The sequence below is a fragment of the Ochlerotatus camptorhynchus genome, unplaced genomic scaffold (genome assembly GCF_037179485.1).
Source record: "Ochlerotatus camptorhynchus isolate MF236.1 unplaced genomic scaffold, CSIRO-AGI_Acam_v1.1 ptg000139l, whole genome shotgun sequence".
NCBI classification, from domain to species: domain Eukaryota; kingdom Metazoa; phylum Arthropoda; class Insecta; order Diptera; family Culicidae; genus Ochlerotatus; species Ochlerotatus camptorhynchus.
The window spans coordinates 467,159-487,500 of NW_027040629.1; the positions used below are offsets into that span (position 1 = coordinate 467,159).

Below are 20,342 nucleotides of genomic sequence, written 5' to 3' on the forward strand. Positions count from 1 at the left end.
AATGAGCTTGACAGCTCCTTTCTTCTGAGGATGTAATCTTTGCTATCAAATTCGTTCGAAGCATTTACCTTTGAGCGGCAGATGACACAATTGTACATGTCTCATAGCGTTCGTATGAGAAAATGGAAGAGTTGCCAGTCTTCTTGATTTGTTGTCTTCAATAAAAGGGTGTTTTTGCTCAGGGTTCATTTTGGCAAACGCTATGCTGAATTCAAGTGATGTATTCCTGTTAAAAGAAAGAAAGCGACTAACAAATCTTGAATGTGAAGGTGCCTGAGTTTAAACCCATGATACTCGGTACACATAAACAGACGCTGTAAGGCTACCGAGTTTCTTATATCACATCACACCACAAATTACAAATTACATAATCTGTAAATCTTTTAAAGAAAGCTGTAAAAGAACCTAACATTTCCCGCATGGATGATGATGATTTTTATGTGTCTTCATTTAATAAGCTATGGGACACCCGAAAATAATGAAAATAATGAGTCCAATCACCTACACACTTAGAATTTTTTGCCGAGATGGGCACCACCGAGCAGCTCGGCATTTTATTTTGCTGGAAATTCAGCAAAAAATATGTTTGTTAGCTGAGATCTCGGCAAAATTTCCGTTTGTTAGCTGAAACTCGGCAAGTTTTTCACTGATATCCAGCAAAATAAAATGCCGAGCTGCTCGGTGGTGCCCATCTCGGCGAAAAAATCTAAGTGTGTAAGGATTCAATCCTAGCCGAGGTCGTTGGAATTTTTCTGAAGCGAGAAAATCACACAGCTTCAAAAATGTCTAACTAGGGGGAGCTTCACTTCTGGGGATGAATTTTATTTATAAAAAAAGGCTTGACAGCGCTGCGATGACATGTGACCTATCAATTTCCCCTTCCATCATTCGCTTTAGCTTTACGGAACCGATAATTCAGTGTTCATTGATTGTAACGAAATTCAATTAATTCTATGTCTTGTTACCCGCATAAACGCGAACCATAACTAGACCTTACCGAAAATGGTTAAAAATAGTGCATAATCCCTGCTAAACGTTAAAATAAATCGTTATGGAACTTTACGTGAACGTTTGCGTGATAAAGTTTTAACGTTATGTATAATGGTTTTTCGGAAGTGAACCTTACAAATAATGGGTTGTTAAGAACCATTACCATTCCAAATTCATATTTTCTCCATACATTTTCGGAGAAGGAATTTTATTAGATCCTTTTTACTTATGGTTTGAGAACATTAATGGTAATGGTTATGCTATTAAGTAAGGTTCATGGATGGTTTTGCAACATCTAATAACTTTATGTGGAATATATCGCGAATTGGTTGCCTGTGAATTAATGATTACCAATTCGCGATATATTTCTCGTAAAGTTGACCGATAATACAAAACCATCTATGGACCTTACTGACTACCATAACCATTACCATTAAAGTTTGCAACTCATAAGTAAAAAGGTTCTAAAAAAGTTCTCTTTCCGAGTGATTCAGAACTACAAAACGATGATTTGTCATGATTTTCAAGGTATTTTATAAATTGGTTCCAAAATGATAGCGGGGCAAAACGCCTGATTCATGGTGCAATATGCACCACAACATTGGGGCGAGACCCACGACAACAATGGCCAAAACGCACCACAACATTGGGGTAAAATGCACCGCATGATAGACAAACCATAGCCCCTGCAAGTAGATAATGCAAAGGGATGAAGTATTCCAAACGATTATTCCTTTATGTTACATCAGAAATAAGGATTCAATAGAGAAGGAGGTAGCTCATCGATTCTTCCGGTTCGCCTCCTAGCATCGTGCTATAAGGTACCAGGCGATAACCAGGGTAGTTGATCGATAGCTCGATGACGTCATTTCGTTGGCGTCTGCAATGGGAAATTCTCATAGCATGCGTTGACGATGGAACGTTGTCGAGTTGTTGAATAGCAACTATCGTGGTAACTCATCGATTACCTGTCGATCTGCCAAACTTGGAAAGACGTCTGCATTGAATTGTCTCATATAATAATATTCCGCCCACTATATCACAAGAAATTGCGAGTAGCTGAGTGGAATGGAGATAAGTTAAGCATTGGGTACAGGACCAAGTCTCCCCTGGGTGGTGCCAAAAGATGAGCGCAATAGAATCATCAAGTTGCCATAAGGCACGGAATGAGACTATTGCATGGCTGGGTAGTCAAAGTCTTCAATTCGTTAGTCATTTCAGGTGGATTAGAACAGGTTTAGGATTAGGGTGGGCGTTGGTCAGATTTGGATTTTTCAGATATAATTTTAAATAGGACCTAGATTATTTAATACACTAGTAACCTCAACTTCTCTCACAATGTTTCATTGTGACTAATCAACACTCAATGGGTAAATATCAAATTTGCGGTAAATTTGAAAAAAAAAAAGGTAACTTGGCGTGTAGAGCGCACTGCCCACTGGACGATTCTGAAGCCTGACCAAGTGAGTGGGTTACGGGTTTATTTGATTGTACGTCATTTCCAAGTTATATATAGATACATTCATACCATTGGCATTTTGTATTTGAGATAAGACAGAGACAGGATGCGGAGGGTCTGCTTAGGGGGAGCGTAACCCATGTGATGGCTTCCATTTATTAAATAGTTCAGATAGGCTGGAAATGATAGGTTCATGGTGAGAAAATGTACCATATGGTGCCCGTTCACTGATCAAAATTAGATTCAAATCGTCAGGCCCTGCCCTGTAATAAGGGGATTGACGATGATTTGTCAAGTTTCATTTTGCATTTGCATATAATTGTAAGTTTAGGTTTGCTTTTGTAATTGTAAGATAGATAGTTTGCCTCAATTGAAACATTGAGTTGTATAAACTTGACGAATCATACCTCTAAAATAGTAGTAGTTACAGTGCCGCATTATCTAACAACCACTGCCTGCAACTAATGTTGAGGGGTCGGCAGGGCTGATTACGGATCAAAACTAACATATGTAACTCTAACACTGAAATGATCCCGAAACTAACGCTCATTCATTGCACTTTGAGTCATAAAGTAGTTTTATTTATTTTCCTACTAATCTATCTACACACTTAGTTTTTTCTACCGAGCTCGGCTGTGCGGGTCTCGGCGGGGAGGGTTTCGCTGAGATCTCGGCGGGAGTGACATTTGATTGCTGAGTCTCGGATAATGCCTTTTCTAATAATCTGCCTACGTTTCTTTTCTTTGTTATCTACTTTATCCCCTTTTTATTTTTCTGCTCTTCTTTCCTCTTCTCTTCTTTCGTTTTGTTTGTTTACATATAACTAATACTAATACCTCCTTGTTTTCTCTCTAATTTGTCTACTATGTCCCACCATCACGATGAGAGATGAGCTACCGTACATGGTACACGCTCATATACACTCCCAAAATAGTATGCCGTAAGTAAGTATATCACAGAGGCAACTAAAGATCCAGAAACGCCGATAACGCTGAAGATAATGAGCTGTGGTGATTTATATGACTATATAGTATTATTTATTTATACTAACCTAAACACACCCAAATCCAAACGATCACTAACCAAAATAATAGACTTATCTTTTTTCAACAGGTGTAATTTCGTTTAGTTCTGTTTCTCTCTTTTCAGCAAAACAACTACAAAAAAACCTCTATAACTCTTCTCCATTCTTTTAATCTCCTACTATCCCCTATAAATGTATCGGAAACTAGTGGGACTGTCTGTGCAAACAAAAACAGACCTGCTAGTGGAAGAAGGTCGTTATAACTCGCTTAACTCGTTTTCGGATTTGAGAGATCGTCGGTTACAGTGGCCTGCTTACTGAGCAGGAAAACGCGGTCCCAGGTCCTTACATATCAAAGAGATTTATGGTAAAATCGCTTGTGTATCGTGTATTTTGCGAAACTCGTTGTTGTCGTTAGTTCCGGGTTTGAATGGATACAAAAATTTGAGTAACGGTATTATGTAATATGAGGGGCTCGGTGGCCTTAGAGCAACCGTTTTTGCTTACTGAGCAGAACATCATGAGTCTAATCTCAGGCCCATCCACATTCAAGATTCGTCAATCCTTTTATTTGTTAATATGACTACATGGTAATAACAGCAACTCGGTGATTAAAAAGGTGCTCGTCTGCCTAGTGGCAAACGTTTTTGCTTACTGAGCAGAAGACCGTGGGTTTAGTCCCAAGCTCCTTCGCGTTATATGATCGTTAGGACATCAATTCAGCTTATCGTTTACCAAAACGAACCCTGCTGCAAACCCAACCCTCTTATCCAACATCCCAGTGATTCCTCGTGGAAGTGCAGAGGTGTTCTCGGCTTCCATCAAAGCGAGTGTCATGTCAACACTATCCTTCCCATTCCTTTCTTGACCTGTGTTCGGGCGCGGCCGGCGCTGGTATTGCCTAATTTAAGATCACCAGTTTTTACACATTGAGGATGATTGCTAGTCCCAAGCATTATCTATTGGTTCTCTGTGTAATTACAGCTGATCTGGCAATAACAGAGTAGCAACCGTGGGCGGTCAATCAAGCTCAAGCTCAAGCTCAAGCTCAGAAATAAGGATTCAATAGAGTGTTAAACGCTATCCAGACTGGAGAGTTATAACATGTTATAACGGTTGTCAAAGAATTGCAACACAGAAACCACCATCAAGATAGCGCTATAACATGTTATAACTCTGTAGTCTGAACGTACTATTAACATAGAGGTAACTCTAAGACCACTGGGTCCCGAAGAAAATCATTATTATTTTTGGCTCACTCAGTACCAGAACAACGGTCCCAAGCAGTCCCAAGCTATTTCACTCACCCCTGCATGTTCTGCATGAATCCACACACCCCTGATGTTATCTGTCAAACTTTCATAGCGAATCAAAACAAACATAGTGTAGTAATAGAATTTCAACTAGAATAGGGTACGTTAATCGTTTGCTTGGGACCAATAGGCTACTAAAGTGGTGAGCCAATTTAAAATCGTTAGTTTCGTATTGATTGTTGCTATTAAGCCATAGAGGTAACTCTAAGACCAAAAGGTCCCGAAGAAACGTGCTCAACTTTTTGGCTCAGCTCTGGTACTCTCTTTGGTCCCAAGCTAATCGATGCACCCCTCGAAACATAGGAAAATCCACAAGCCCCTTATTTAATCTGTCAAATTTTCATAGCGAATCAAAACAAATATTGTGTAGTACTAGAATTTCAACTAGAATGGGATACGTAAATCGATTTGCTTGGGACCAATAGGCTAGTCAACTAGTGAGCTAATTTAAAATTGTTAGTTTCTACCGGGTGATTAAACTATCATTCATGAAATAAAACATTAACAACTGTGTCATGTTTTGCACATAATGCTATTTTTTAAAGGAATCAGTAGGTCAATACGAGGGGGGCGACTCTACCTGCGATGTAGGAACGATATTGTTTTGCTGTGGTTAACTGCGCGCACGCTGAGTAGATAGAAAGCAAATTGATGACAATTCTAAAGATATCCTGCAAAAAGATGATGCAAGAAGATGCGAAAAATGATAGAAGATTGTTCGAAGACTCATTCGCTAGTGCGAGATTTTTCGAGCATCTAGAAGTGAGATTTAGATGTGTCGCCCCCTCGGGTCAATATATGATTTTATTATCAAAAATTATTTGTGAAACCTCCAGTTGAAAACAAACACAATCCGTTACCCGGAAAGTGCATATTTTTTTCCCTTTATTTTTAACGTCGGTCTCTGTTCAGCAATCTAGTGCCAATCATCGACGGACATCGATTGCCATCCATTAACGGCAACCGAATGTGCAGGAAGGCAGCTTCTACACCTGCGTAGGATATCGCACCCATTCACAACACACATGGGCCGGGACCAACGGCTTTACTTCCCTTCCGAAGGAAGACGTGACCAGAGATTTTTATGCCTCAGAAAAATCTCACCGACCTCGGCTGGAATTGAACCCAGACCCATTGGGGTGAGAAAGCAGTCACGCTTACCACTACACCACCGGCGCCGGCTGGGAAAATGCATATGAGGAAAAGTTATCGCTGTTTTTCTATAAGTGGGCGGTTCTCCCTTACTCAAAAGTCGGCCTTACCATCCGGGCAGCAACGGCCAAGCGTGAAGGATGTTTTCAAAACGTTTTGACTAGATTCTAAACAAAAGTTTTCTGACATCGATGACCAACTAAACTATTTCCTGATGCATCACAGGAACATTTGTTTTACACAAAGTGGTAAGTTCCCTGCAGAACATGTCCTTGCTTACAAGCCTAAAACTCGTTTGGACCTTTTGAATCCCAATCATCATTACAAAAACTATTTGGCAGCACATAAAAAGGATTATCAACCAAACTTTGATATCGAAACGGAACAAAGCAGTTGAGGGTAGTTTTAAGAATTTTATCCCCGGTGACAAATTGTGGTACCGTAATTAAAGATGCTGAAAGATGGTTGGAAGCTACTTTCGTAAAAAGGGTTTCATAAACCTTTCCACCGGTTTAAATTGACTCACTACTTGACTAGCCTATTGGTCCCAAGCAAATCGATTAACGTACCCCATTCTAGTTGACATTCTGGTACTACACTATGTTTGTTTTGATTCTCTATGAAAGTTTGACAGATACAAAAAGAGGTTCGTGGATTTTCCTATGTTTCGATTAGCTTGGGACCGAAGATAGTACCAGAGCTGAGCCAAAAAGTTGAGCACGTTTCTTCGGGACTTTTTGGTCTTAGAGTTACCTCTATGGTACCACTTCACACACGCACTTGTATCATAGAGGTAACTCTAAGACCACTGGGTCCCGAAGAAAATCATTATTATTTTTGGCTCACTCAGTACCAGAACAACGGTCCCAAGCAGTCCCAAGCTATTTCACTCACCCCTGCATGTTCTGCATGAATCCACACACCCCTGATGTTATCTGTCAAACTTTCATAGCGAATCAAAACAAACATAATGTAGTAATAGAATTTCAACTAGAATAGGATACGTTAATCGTTTGCTTGGGACCAATAGGCTACTAAAGTGGTGAGCCAATTTAAAATCGTTAGTTTCGTATTGATTGTTGCTTGTATTTTGCTAAAGAATTAATACCCCGTTCACATTACAGCCTATATCACGTGATACAGGATATCTTGCAATGAGCACTCATACAAAGGATTTCCAGTAAAAACTAGGCGTATGAGTGCTCATTGCAAGACAGCGTATATTACGTGATATACGCTATAATGTGAACGGGGTATTAAAACACGATAACGTTTGATTCTATTCTATTCTATTCTCCGAGCGAACACATTGTAAGAAGCCGACCCGAGAGTGAGACCCTAATACACAAATACCATAAACGAACTGTATCCCGGATGGGTAAACTATCCCACAAATGGTTTGGATGATACCCCGAACACGTCGTTAAGCTCTCTTTTATGGTTATTTTTTATTAGGGGAGGCTTGCCGGTTTTAGAAAAGAGGCCTTGAGAGCCGTTCGTAATGCTGAGTTTCAAAATTGTTTTAAACGACTCGACAATTCTATAATTTGAAACTGTCAAAAATAAAACTGCAACACGATCAGCGCAACGCACAGTTTTAAAAGATGTTTGTAATCATCAAGTTCCATAAACTTTACTGTTTCCTATGAAATTCATAGAGTTTTTTTTTTGTGAAGTTCTTCGAAACATCTTTAAATACATACCGAAATTTGAAACAGAGTTCCATTCGTGTTTCAAACTCGCTCAGAAATAAAACAGAATAGTCGAGCAGTTGCAAATCTGGTGCAAAAAAGTGCTCGAATAATGAAACTGCAACTCAGCATTGCGAGAGGTGCGTTTTTGTTCTAGTTTCAAATTGAAACAGTCCTTATAAAATACAACAGCATTGCGAACGGCCTCAGTGGTCCCCGAGGTTGGCTCAGGGATCGAGGGGTTTGTCGACGGGTCCGTCTCACCCCTTAGTAGAAGTAGGGCCGAATACTCGTGGCTTACCCTAGGTTAGAGGAGTACATTGTCGAAGGATAGGATCAGGGGAGGAGCTTATCTGTTGACACCATATTATAATAAAAGATAATAAGGGAAATGGCTCTAATGTTGGCCTATGGATCTAGGATTGGGCCCATCGCTAAAAATCAGCTATTTATCATTTTTATCTAGATGAACGCGTCATTGAGACAGTACTAAATATTTTTGGTTGCTATCCAGCATTTCACGAGCGCTCATGGCCGCCACAATCTGGTTGAGTGTCTGGTGGGGAACATATGATTTGAAGTTTGGCTTGTGTCGTTTGACCTGTAAACGGTCAAATCTGATCGTTTATACGTCAAACGACATAACCCAAACATCAAATCGAATGTTCCCGCCCATGCATTAATTATGTCACGCTAAATCGAGAAGAAATTTACCCCCCCCCCCCCCGCCGTTATCGTGAAGTTTTTCCTATACCTAATGCATTGCTTGTCACAAAATCTTAGACCATCTCCCCCGCCCCCCTAGAGTGTGACATAATATATGCATCAACCCCTACCAGAAACTCAGCTAAATTGTGGCGGCCATCAGCGCTCGTAAAATGCTGGATTGAAAATTTAGTCGCATGCCGAATTTATCTATGGGCCCAAATTAGGGGCATTTAGGTCGGTATTACATCCATTTTCCATACATGTTGATTAATCGGTGACTTTTTCAGCAATTCCAAGCCCAGGAAAAATAATGTCTTCAGTAAAATCATTTAGGGTTTCACTAATAATATTATGCATGACGTTGGATATCAAGATTACTCGTTTATTTTTTTTTTTTAGGCCCAATCTCCTATTATTGATCAAAATATCTATTAGATAAATAATTAAATACTTGTTTGCAGTGCCACGGTTGCTGATTCAAACTTGGATTTGTCAATATATATATAGAGTATAGAGTGTACACAGACAAACAGACATAACACTCGCAAGTTGTTCATCGAACAAGCATTTAACGGTAAATTTAAAAGTATCGTAGTTGGTAGTACCGCCACCTGTGGCGTGCATAGTCAATTCCCTTGCGTTTGACGTTTACACACTACCGCCATCTGTTCAGCGCACTACCCACCACAGTGTATTCAACAGATGGCGGTAATGTTTTAGCAACGATGTTTTACAGTGATAAATATTCAATGTGTTATGTCTGTTTGTCTGTGGAGTGTATATATATAGAGTGTAGAAATTTCAAATACTCCTGAGTAAAAAAAGTAAGAACTGAGCTAGTCTCAGCAGCCGTATTTAAGCTATATGTTTCGTTAAAAATGTTTCGAACTAATGGATCAACACCGCGGTTGATGTCTTTACTATTGATTGATGTGCGCCACCTGAAGTTTCACCGTTGCAGTTTCAACAGCTATTAACGTCATTTCTGTTGTCGGTTGAGTATTTGATCGTGAAATTTGTTAAACAAGTGCCGATCTAGTGAAGTTTTGCGAATTTTCTAAAATATTGGTGGTCAAAATGTCGCTTTCTGATGAAATAGTTCGATTCAAGCTTTGGGCAACCAAAATGGGTTGTCCGTTGGAGAAAATACCCTCGGATGAATCGTTGAAAAAGTAATTCTGGATTACCTTGTGCTGTTTAGTCGAATCATGGAATTTTTTTTTTTGCTTTCCAGATGCATCCGAGGCAAACAGAGTATTTTGTTTCAGCAGATTGTATCAGGAATACGACCCCGGCAAGAAATAGAATCTATGCGCAACAATATCCTTGTGGCCAAACTTAGGCAATATGAAGCACTTGGAGGTGTTCTGGCGGTAAGCTTATACCTATATTGTTGCATATTTATGGGTGGGAAAATCACAATAAATTATTTTTTGAGAAATTGTTCTTTTTAGAAATCAAAAATGACTCAAATGCCGGAGGAACTTCAACGGTTTGAGAAAATTGAGAAGCTGAAAAACAAATGCTCTGAAACGGAGGCCAGGATTTCAAAGTCAAAAGCATCACTCGAAACATTAACTGAAAAAATCAAACAGAAAAGTAGGATTAACATCAAGGACTGTTCATAAACTACGTAGACCGTTTTTGAGTACTCCTTAACACCCCAACCTGAGTAGACAATCCTCGACCAACAATTGAAAAGGGCTTATTAGCTTTTGTATACAAAATGTTGTAAGCCATTTCCTCGCCAAGCGTGAGCCGCCCACGCAAATCAACTGCTGGAAAGTTGGTCGATTGTCGTCCATACAACTTTTTGTAAATTTTATATGAATCGTATACACTATCCTAAAGTGTCTACTTAGTTTATGACCAACCCCTTAGGTATACGTTGGCCTATGGTCGATTTATAATCGGTTCCTTTATGTTTTTTCAGATATTCAAAAGGTGCAAGTGAATGCCAAAGTATGTGAAATTACGGACAAGCTTGCTTTCTACAAAGCAGTGGACAATTCCCTGTTCAAAATATCCGAAAAAGAAATCGAGATCAAGCAAATGATTGAACGATCAATGCCAACAAAAGCGACGGAATCAACTAAATCGAAGTCCGATGTGGTCGATGCCATCCAGGCTTGCCACAAGTATTTAGATAGTTTTTACTCAAAGTTTACTGAACTTAAACAAGAGGGCAGTAAGCAAGCTCAGCAGAAATTGTGGGCCAACATAAGGACAGTACTGAGAGGTATTCCAAACTATCTTCTGTGGAGTGCACTGATGGACATAAAGGAGAAACAACTCTTGGAGATTTCCGAAGCCGACCGTCAGCAGAATGAATTTGAGAAGGAGAATGCTTTATCAGATCAGGATCTGCTGCAAATTAATATGGCCAAGCTTTGTGGGTCCCATATAAATTTGTTCATTGATCTGGTTGCGAAGAAACGAGCGATCCAAACAATGAAAGACGACTACCTTGCAAAATATACACCGTTCGCGCAGATGCTGGAGACTAAAATGAACCTTTTGAATATGATGGATGATGAAGCCGACGAAATTCTGGAAGATTATATGTTCCAATCCACATCTAAGGACTATAACCAGGGTCAGCTCGAATTCATCAGCAAAGAAATCGATAAAAAGAAGCAAGAAATCAAGCTACAAAGTTCCAAGCTAGAGGATCAGGAACAAGTGCTTTCTCAGTTGCGTGTAATTTACGGAGAAATCGACTCATACTCCGAACGAATCCAAGAGGAAATTCAACAACTTAATCAAATTAAGGAAAAGATCTCATATGTCCAGCGTTACAGCCGTTACACCGTCCACAACATGAGGCAAAAAACGACCAATCAATCGCTAACCTTCTTGGACCAGTCAATGAATGTCACCCGATTTGAAAGCAATGCTCTCTCCAATGGACCTGCCTATTCCCCGGCCAGTCTGCCTCCTTACAGTGGCGAACTTACAGTATTGTCAGAAACTCCATTCAGTAGGTTCTATCGACCTAGTAAATGTTCAATTTTCTCGCTAAAAACTTGCTTGTTGATGAAAAACGATTTCAGCTCATTGCTGACCCTTCTGCCCAACTGCTTCTCGTCTGCTGAATGCTCTCTGCAAGAGATGAAAACCGTGATCAAGTTCGATGAATTCATCAAAACGTTTATGATCGATCTGAAACCGGAAATGGACCAGGCAGTGGTCGACGACGCACACTATCAGCATTTGTGGAAAGCCAATCACGTTAAAATATGTCAACATTTGGATGAAATAGACGCAGTTGCCACGAATACCAGGGAGGTGATCGACAAGGGGCGTATTTATTATAGCTTTGTCCTGGCAAATCCACTGCGGGAGTACGTCCCACCGAAAAAATTGTTCAACGGAAGAAATTATCGCGAGTATGAGAGTGAATATTTGATGTACTATCGGATGATCCATGGGCCGATGGGTGGGAAATGAAGTGAAGGAATAAGTGGTGTTTTTACTGTAATCTTGGCTGTCACAAAATGTATTTTAGCATGAATAGAATAATACACTTCAAATACTACATAACTTCCAAGCTCATTGCAGTTTAGCTTATAATAGTGGTGCCAGTGGTAAGTTTGATTACCTCTCACCCCAGCAGACCTGGGTTCAATCCCAGTTGGCGCCGCCGGTATGTTCTGAGGCATAACATCTTTTTTCATCACGCCGTTGGGCCCCGGTTCATAAGTTGATGGGTCGATAGGTAGGGTCCAGGTGTGGGAGCTGCCTCTCTGGCGTCGGTAGCATTGGTACTCAGCACAGAAAACAAAAACGATGGAAAACACAATCAAGGAAAAAAAAAGCTTCTAGTAGGTAGTTTAAGGGCTATTTAAACAATTAACAGTCCTTTAACAAATCCACAAATTTACACGTCGACTCGATCCGAAATTCCTACTGCTAGTTCGTCAATACTTCCCTGACCCGTAATGCCGGTGTCTGCTAGTTCGCTGATCCTCTCTCCACTTCTCGCTGCAGCTCAGACAATAGGGTTGTTTCCACTCATTTCGCTATAATTTATTTTCGGAATTATGAAATCATTAGATGCCCGCATAAACGCGAACCATAAATTGACCTTACCTAAAATGGTTAAAAATTGTTTATAATCCCTGCTGAACTTCAACTGAAATGGTTATGGAACTTTACATGAACGTTTAATGATAAAGTTTCAACCTTATGTATTATGGTTTTTTGGAACTGGACCTTACAAATAATGGGTTGTTAAGAACCATTACCGTTCCAAATTCTTGTTTTCTCCATACATTTTCGGAAAGAGAACTATATTAGAACCTTTTAACTTATGGTTTGAGAACTTTAATGGTAATGGTTATGGTAGTCAGTAAGGTCCACGAATGGTTTTGTAACATCGATCAACTTTATGTGGAATATATCGCGAATTGGTTGCCTGTAATTTACTGATTACCAATTCACGATATATTCCACGTAAAGTTGAGCGATAATACAAAACCATTAATGGACCTTACTGACTACCATAACCATTACCATTAATGTTCTCAAATCATAAGTAAAAACGTTCTTATATAGTTCTCTTTCTGAAAATGTATGGAGAAAACAAGAATTTGGAATGGTAATGGTTCTTAACAACCCATTATTTGTAAGGTCCATTTCCAAAAAACCATAATACATAAGGTTGAAACTTTATCATTAAACGTTCATGTAAAGTTCCATAACCATTTCAGTTAAAGTTTAGCAGGGATTATAAACAATTTTTAACCATTTTAGGTAAGGTCAATTTATGGTTCGCGTTTATGCGGGTGTCTTATACCCCGTTCACATTATAGCGTATATCACGTGATATACGCTGTCTTGCAATGAGCACTCATACATCTAGTTTTCACTGGAAATCCTTTGTATGAGTGCTCATTGCAAGACAGCCTATATTACGTGATATAGGCTGTAATGTGAACGGGGTATTAACATAGAGGTAACTCTAAGACCACTGGGTCCCGAAGAAAATCATTATTATTTTTGGCTCACTCAGTACAACGGTCCCAAGCAGTCCCAAGCTATTTCACTCACCCCTGCATGTTCTGCATGAATCCACACACCCCTGATGTTATCTGTCAAACTTTCATAGCGAATCAAAACAAACATAGTGTAGTAATAGAATTTCAACTAGAATAGGGTACGTTAATCATTTGCTTGGGACCAATAGGCTACTAAAGTGGTGAGCCAATTTAAAATCGTTAGTTTCGTACAGGCTTGCTTCCACTCACTTGCTATAAAAATATGATTTTCCGAATTTTGAAATCATTAGATGTTATAATCATATTTTGTACTTGTTAGTTACAAGAAGAGGTTGAAAGGCAAGTGTTTGACACATTAAATCTGTCAAATTAGCTTTCAGATAGTCACAATCAGCGATTTTACGACTCGTGAGCGCTCACTCTGAGTGAACGCTCACGAATCATAAAATCGCTTATTGTAACACTCTGGTAGCGAAATTGATAGGTTTTATGAGTCAAACACTTGCATTTCATCCGCTTCTTGTATCAAAGAAGTCCAAAATATCATTATAACATCGAATGATTTCAAAATTCAGAAAATCATTTTTTTATAGCAAGTGAGTGGAAGCAACCCTGGTTTCGTATTGATTGTTGGTATTAAGGTGATACCTTAAAGAGTTCACAAATTAGAGGAAGGCGTGATCAGAGATGTTATGCCTCAGAACAATCCCGGCGGCGCCGACTGGGATTGAACCCAGGCCTGCTGGGGTGAGAGGTAACCACGCTTACCACTACACCACCGGCTTCGTTAAGGAATAATATATAGTAGGGACAAATCAAAAGGATTCCGAATACAAATTCATATGACTAATATAAGTGGCAAGAATAAACATTTTCTGCACACGGCGGCAGATGCCAGTTTTTTGCTTTGATAATTGGCAAATCAAAGATGGCACTCGTGGAGAATAGGAGAACTATGAGTGTGATGATGGCACAAACGAAGTGACAGACGGAGCGGCTCGAAAACTTTGGTGACTAACCTGCTATTTCAATTTTTCAGTGTACCACATGGCAACACCACTACTACTAGATTGTACCACATGGCAACACTACTACTGGATTGTACTAGCATTTTCACCAAATGTATTAGAATGTTTTGGTTCTATCTCTTTCACTCTACTCAAAACTGAAATGCATAAAAAAATGACAAAATGATACACTCTTTGCACACTGTCAAAGAATCATTGTACACAAAATCAACTTTGTTCAGATCAAGACAAAAAAACTAACCCATCTGGTGGATGATGGCACAAGCTTCCAAGAAAATTCTATTACTGTGAACCACATTATTTTAATGGATTTCTTCGCCAGTTAGTCGTCTGTCACTTCATTTGTGGTCGGAGATTGCGAGCAATATGAAAGATGTCTCGCTAGATACGCCTAATACTGGACAGGTGGTAGTTGGTGGCCGCGAACTGTTCCTGGGGAAAGCACTACACGCCAACCTCCTCCCAGATGACCATGACAATGCAAGAAAATTTGTGTTAGTTAAAGCGAGGGGGACGACTCTATCTACGATGCAGAAAAGATTGTGTTTTGCTGTGGCTAGCTGCACGCACGCTGAGTAGATAGAAGGAAGATTTATGTCGATTTTGAAGATCTCCTGCAAAAAGATGAAGCGCGATCTCGAGCGCGATCTCGAGCGCGATGCAAGTAGATGTGTAACCCTCGTCTAGGGTGACAATTAATAACCCACCTTTTTATCAACAATCAATACGAAACTAACGATTTTAAATTGGCTCACCACTTCAGTAGCCTATTGGTCCCAAGCAAACGATTAACGTACCCTATTCTAGTCGAAATTCTAGTACTACGCAATGTTTGTTTTGATTCGCTATGAAAGTTTGACAGATAAAATGAGGGGTTATTGGTTTTTCCTATGTTTCGAGGGGTGAATCGATTAGCTTGGGACCGAAGAGAGTACCAGAGCTGAGCCAAAAAGTTGAGCACGTTATTTCTGGACCTTCTTGTCTTACCTCTATGCTTTTATCGTGTTTGCCATGAGTGTGTGCCTTGTCTGTTATGATTTGTGATTTGTGATTTGTGGTTTTGGTCGCACGCTCGGCAACATACTCACCACTGCTTTATTTGTAAATATTTTAATTTGTTATTTTCATAGTAGATTTTATTCGTGTAGGCATGTTTTTAGGATTAGAATATAGTGTAAAAATTATCGTTTAAAATCGTCTCGCGTGTAGCATAAAGTTAGGTCCCGTTTCTCCTCCCGCTGCAAAAGAAGGCGAAAAACATAAGCAGCACAACATTTGAGCGCGGTTGCAGGAGAACGATGGCGGTTGTTGTATTGTCCGTGATTGTCAGCTAGTACGGAAAAAAAAGTTACGAACCACGGTTGGATTACGACGCGTTTTATTGCCCCGTCCGTTTTAGTGAAAACGTGAAGTTGGAGTGCCGTTTTCGTGGCATGTGTCCGCTGGTGGGATAATTCCCAGCATCGTCGCGTGGAAGTGACGTCGTTTCCCCGAAAAGTGCCGTGGTTCGTGAGCTGAAGTGAAGGGTGTCGGATCGCCGCCAAGGGAAGCTAAATTTCGAGGATTTTTCCGCTTCCCGGCTAAACCCCAAGGATCCCCGAACACCCACCGTTCTCACTGCGGTGGCTCAGCCAGTAGAGCCAGTCTCGCCACCGCAGTTAAGAGCCAGGGAGGGACGAAGCAGGCCGAACCGAAGGAGCGTTCGCCTGGGTAGTGCACTGCGGTGACTTCCGGGACCATCTACGGCGAGTAGTTGGTCCGGTGATTCGTCACCATCGTCGCCGGGGGGGTTCCGCTAAAGGAGCTTTGCTCATCCCCCCACTAAACGCCAAGGACTGCTGCTACGCAGCTAAAGCGAAGGAGAAAACGCTCGGCACAGACCATGTCTGGAGCCGACGTGAAGCAGTATGAACAGCAACCGCCGCCTCTATTGTCGAAGGGCCCCACCGAGTAACAACGAGGAGAAAAGGGAAAGGTTAGAGAATAATAGACGTCTTAAATTGCATTTTTCTTTCTCTTTTCTTATCAATCCATCCAAATCCGAACGTCTTTGGGCGAAGTACTCTGTTCGTAGCCGCCCCGCCGGTGTAAATCGGGCCAGCTATAGGCTGGCAAGTAAGCCGCAACTTACAGATGCGAGAAATGAAAGATGATTTTTCGAATATTGATTCGCTAGTGTGAGATTTTTTGAGCATCTAGAATTGAGATTTAGATTTGTCGCCCCCCCCCCTCGAGTTAAAGGAAGTATTACGACAAAGGTACATCACGAAATGAGATGCAAAGCTTAGAGAAAATCAAAATTACGGAACCAATGGATTGGAGGATCAAATTAACATGGTGAGACCAGTCCAAATACATTTAACAATTAAAAAAACATAAACTAAATACTTGCCAGGTTTGAAAAGAATATATTCGAGCCTGGAAGCGTGTATGTAAGACCAATATCCATTTGGTAACGGTGATGCTTACATACGGGGTTTATTGTAAGTGAAAGTAACTTCGGAATGGGCGTGACTCTCCAGACATTCTGAAATGGGTTGCTGGATCTGCAATAGAGCTATCGCCTTTTAACTCCCGGACTAAAGCTATCTACAATGACCATAAATGCGACATTGTAGAGAGAGTTCTTCCATAATAACACCATAGAGGTAACGAAGAAACGAGCTCAACTTTCTGGCTCAGCTCTGGTACTATCTTCGGTCCCAAGCTAATCGATTCACCCCTCGAAACATAGGAAAATCCACTAACCCCTCATTTTATCTGTCAAACTTTCATAGCGAATCAAAACAAACATTGTGTAGTAATAGAATTTCGACTAGAATGGGGTGCGTTAATTGTTTGCTTGGGACCAATGGGCTAGTCAAGTAATGAGCCAATTTAAAATCGTTAGTTTCGTATTGATTGTTGATAACACTGCCAACAGTGGGGGTTAGAGGGAATACACACACACACACACACACACACACACACACACATACACACAGGGCTACAAATGGTGAATGGACAACCTGTGAAGAGCGTTTTTCCTATCTCTGGTCCTCACAAGTTCCTACCTCACACCTCCCCGTGGTGTAGCCTGGGCAATGTTGTCCTTCTGACAATAGCAAAGTGAGGGGGTGCGACGCGAACACTGGCGCGGTAACCATAACACGGCGATCGAGGAAATGCTTCGTCAACCCGCAGGAGTGCCAACCGGCACATTAGGATCGACACCAGTAAGATCCTTATTACGGCATACTGGATACGGCATGGAACTATGGACACGACACGGCACAATGGATTGGATACCACGCTACAGGGCTGACAGTCGTGCTATTCTGCTCCCTAAGTAAAGAAGGGTGACACCTTCTTGAAATGGCGAGTGGGCTAATAGTGCGGCTGCCCCCGTCCCGGTAAAACCTTGGCAGGCCTCCGGATACGTTCAAAACTCGTCACCAATTGGTGATTGGTGAGTAGTAGACTCAGATGTAACATTCCTGACTTACGCCGATCTGGCTCTGAACACGGCCCCCATGAAGGACCGTGTCAACCCTAGCATGGCCTCCCTGCTTGCATAGATAACCATGGGATCACGATAGGCGACTACATACAACGAGTGGAGATAGCGGCCCGGAGGGGGGACCCAACAGAATGGAGAAAAACGGAGAAAAAAACAAAAAAGAAGAAAATGAAAAAACCCAAAAAAATATGAAGGACGACGGCAAGACGCCAGAAATTGAAAACGGAGGAGCGAACGTGTTCGCAAGGAGCGGGATATTGCAGAGATCACCAGTGTTGAACCTGGAGGCAACAGCGAGTTCCAACAGCAGCAGTAAGCCCCAAGGTGAGCAGCAAGGACACCAAGGAGAGCTAGGTCTTATGCTAAGCCAGGTGTTCACACTGAAATCCAGCAGTAGCACACCCCAAGAAGGATTGCAGCTTGGGAAGACCAAATTGATGGAGGTCAGGAGGAGGATCAATGAACTCCATGACTTCATCAAGGATAAGAGCAACGTCCACAAGGCAATAATGGAAATGGTGACGGGCATCAAATCCGCCATTATTGCTGCCGAACGTGAACAGGATGCGCTGAGGACGAGGCCCGTAACTGCCGAAAGGGCACTGATCGAGGCCAAGGAGAGAGCAGCAGCTGAAATACAGGAGACGCCAAAGGGACCTCGAAATCCACGCTCGGAGAAGAGGAAAAGGGAAACTCCAGGAGAGGAAGAGGAGTTGAAAAAAGTCAAGAACGACAAAGAAGACAACAAGGAGGAAGGCTGGCGTACCGTCGAGAAGCCAAAGGAGAAGTGGAAAAAACGGAAGGAAAAAGACGTGAAGAAGAAAGCTGAACAGAAGAAGGAGATACCCAGGACTCGTCGGGAGCGAAGTAAGGGCGATGCTCTGATCGTCGAAGCTAAGGACAAAACGTCGTATGCAGCACTCCTCCGGAAGGTACGAGAGGATCCGGAGTTGAAGCAACTAGGAGAGAACGTGGTGAAAACCAGGCGAACCCAGAAAGGCGAGATCCTCTTTGAGCTGAAGAAGGATCCTGCTATCAAGAGCTCAGCCTACAAGGAGCTCGTTGAAAAGTCTCTTGGCGAAGGGGCGAGCGTAAGAGCTCTATCCCAGGAGACAGTGGTCGAGTGCAGGGACCTGGACGAGATCACCACAGAAGAGGAGCTAAGAAGTGCGTTGAGAGTGTACTGCGATCTGGGAGATGTCCCGATGTCAATCCGCATGAGGAAGGCGTACGGCGGCATGCAAACGGCGGTTATACGGCTTTCGACAGCTGCAGCGAATAAGCTGTTGGAGACGGGCAAGGTCAAGGTTGGCTGGTCATTGTGCTCGCTGAAAGCCACTCCTCGGGTTACCAAGCAATTGGAGCGATGCTTCAAGTGCATGGGATTCGGTCACCAGGCGAGGAACTGCAATGGCCCTGACAGATCTGATCTGTGCAGGAAATGCGGAGAGAAAGGCCATATTGCAAGAGGCTGCACGAAGCATCCGAGGTGTATGCTCTGCAAAAAAGAGGACGGTAACGATCATACGACGGGAGGCTTCAAATGCCTAGCATACAAAAAGGCGATGGCAGGCCAACAGTAATGGAGGTAACCCAAATAAACCTCAATCATTGCGACATTGCTCAGCAACTGTTGTGGCAGTCGACAACAGAAACAAAGTGCGACGTTGCAATCATTGCGGAACCGTATCGAGTCCCTCCCGATAACGGTAACTGGGTTGCGGATAGAGCTGGGATGGCAGCTATACAAGTTATGGGCAGATACCCCATTCAAGAAGTGGTTGCGAGCTCATACGAAGGCTTCGTCATCGCCAAAATCAACGGAATCTTCATGTGTAGTTGTTACGCACCCCCCAGATGGACGATGGAGAAGTTCCACGAGATGCTTGATGGACTTACCGAAGAGCTGGTCGGACGACGACCGGTAGTCATCGGAGGAGACTTCAATGCTTGGGCAGTGGAGTGGGGAAGCAGGTGTTCCAATGCAAAGAGGGCACAGTCTGCTGGAAGCTCTGGCAAAACTGGAAGTTATGCTGGCCAATAAAGGCACCAGCAGCACTTTTCGCAGAGATGGCCGAGAATCCATTATCGACGTTACTTTCTGCAGTCCGACGCTGATGGCAAACATGGATTGGAGAGTGTGCGAAGGATATACCCATAGCGACCATCAGGCGATACGATATGGCATCGGTCAACGGAATACTGTGGCAGTACGGAGGACGAGAACTTGTGACCGAAAGTGGAAGACGAAAGCTTTCGACAAGGATTTGTTCGTTGAGGCACTTCGTGTGGACGGGAGTCCCGTAGATCTAAATGCGGACGAGCTGACAGAAACGTTAGTGAGAGCATGTGACACGACCATGCCGAGGAAACTGGAGCCAAATAACAGACGGCGTCCAGTCTACTGGTGGAACGAGGCACTTAGTACTCTCCGCGCTAGTTGTCTCAGAGCCAGAAGACGTGTTCAGAGAGCAAGAA

At 42.0% G+C, this 20,342-nt stretch overlaps 2 protein-coding genes across 2 annotated transcripts in view; one reads left to right on the forward strand and one right to left on the reverse strand.

The window, feature by feature from the left end:
* Nucleotides 1-20,342, reverse strand: part of LOC135700613 (merozoite surface protein 2) — a 53,824-nt gene that overhangs the window by 19,256 nt on the left and 14,226 nt on the right. The window lies entirely within an intron of this gene.
* LOC135700573 (augmin complex subunit dgt5-like) lies at nucleotides 9,384-11,807 on the forward strand. The gene is made up of 4 exons (XM_065221102.1): nucleotides 9,384-9,509; nucleotides 9,572-9,710; nucleotides 9,792-9,936; nucleotides 10,271-11,807. The coding sequence occupies exons 1-4, from the start codon at nucleotides 9,415-9,417 to the stop codon at nucleotides 11,785-11,787; spliced, it is 1,896 nt and encodes a 631-aa protein (XP_065077174.1). The 5' UTR covers nucleotides 9,384-9,414; the 3' UTR covers nucleotides 11,788-11,807.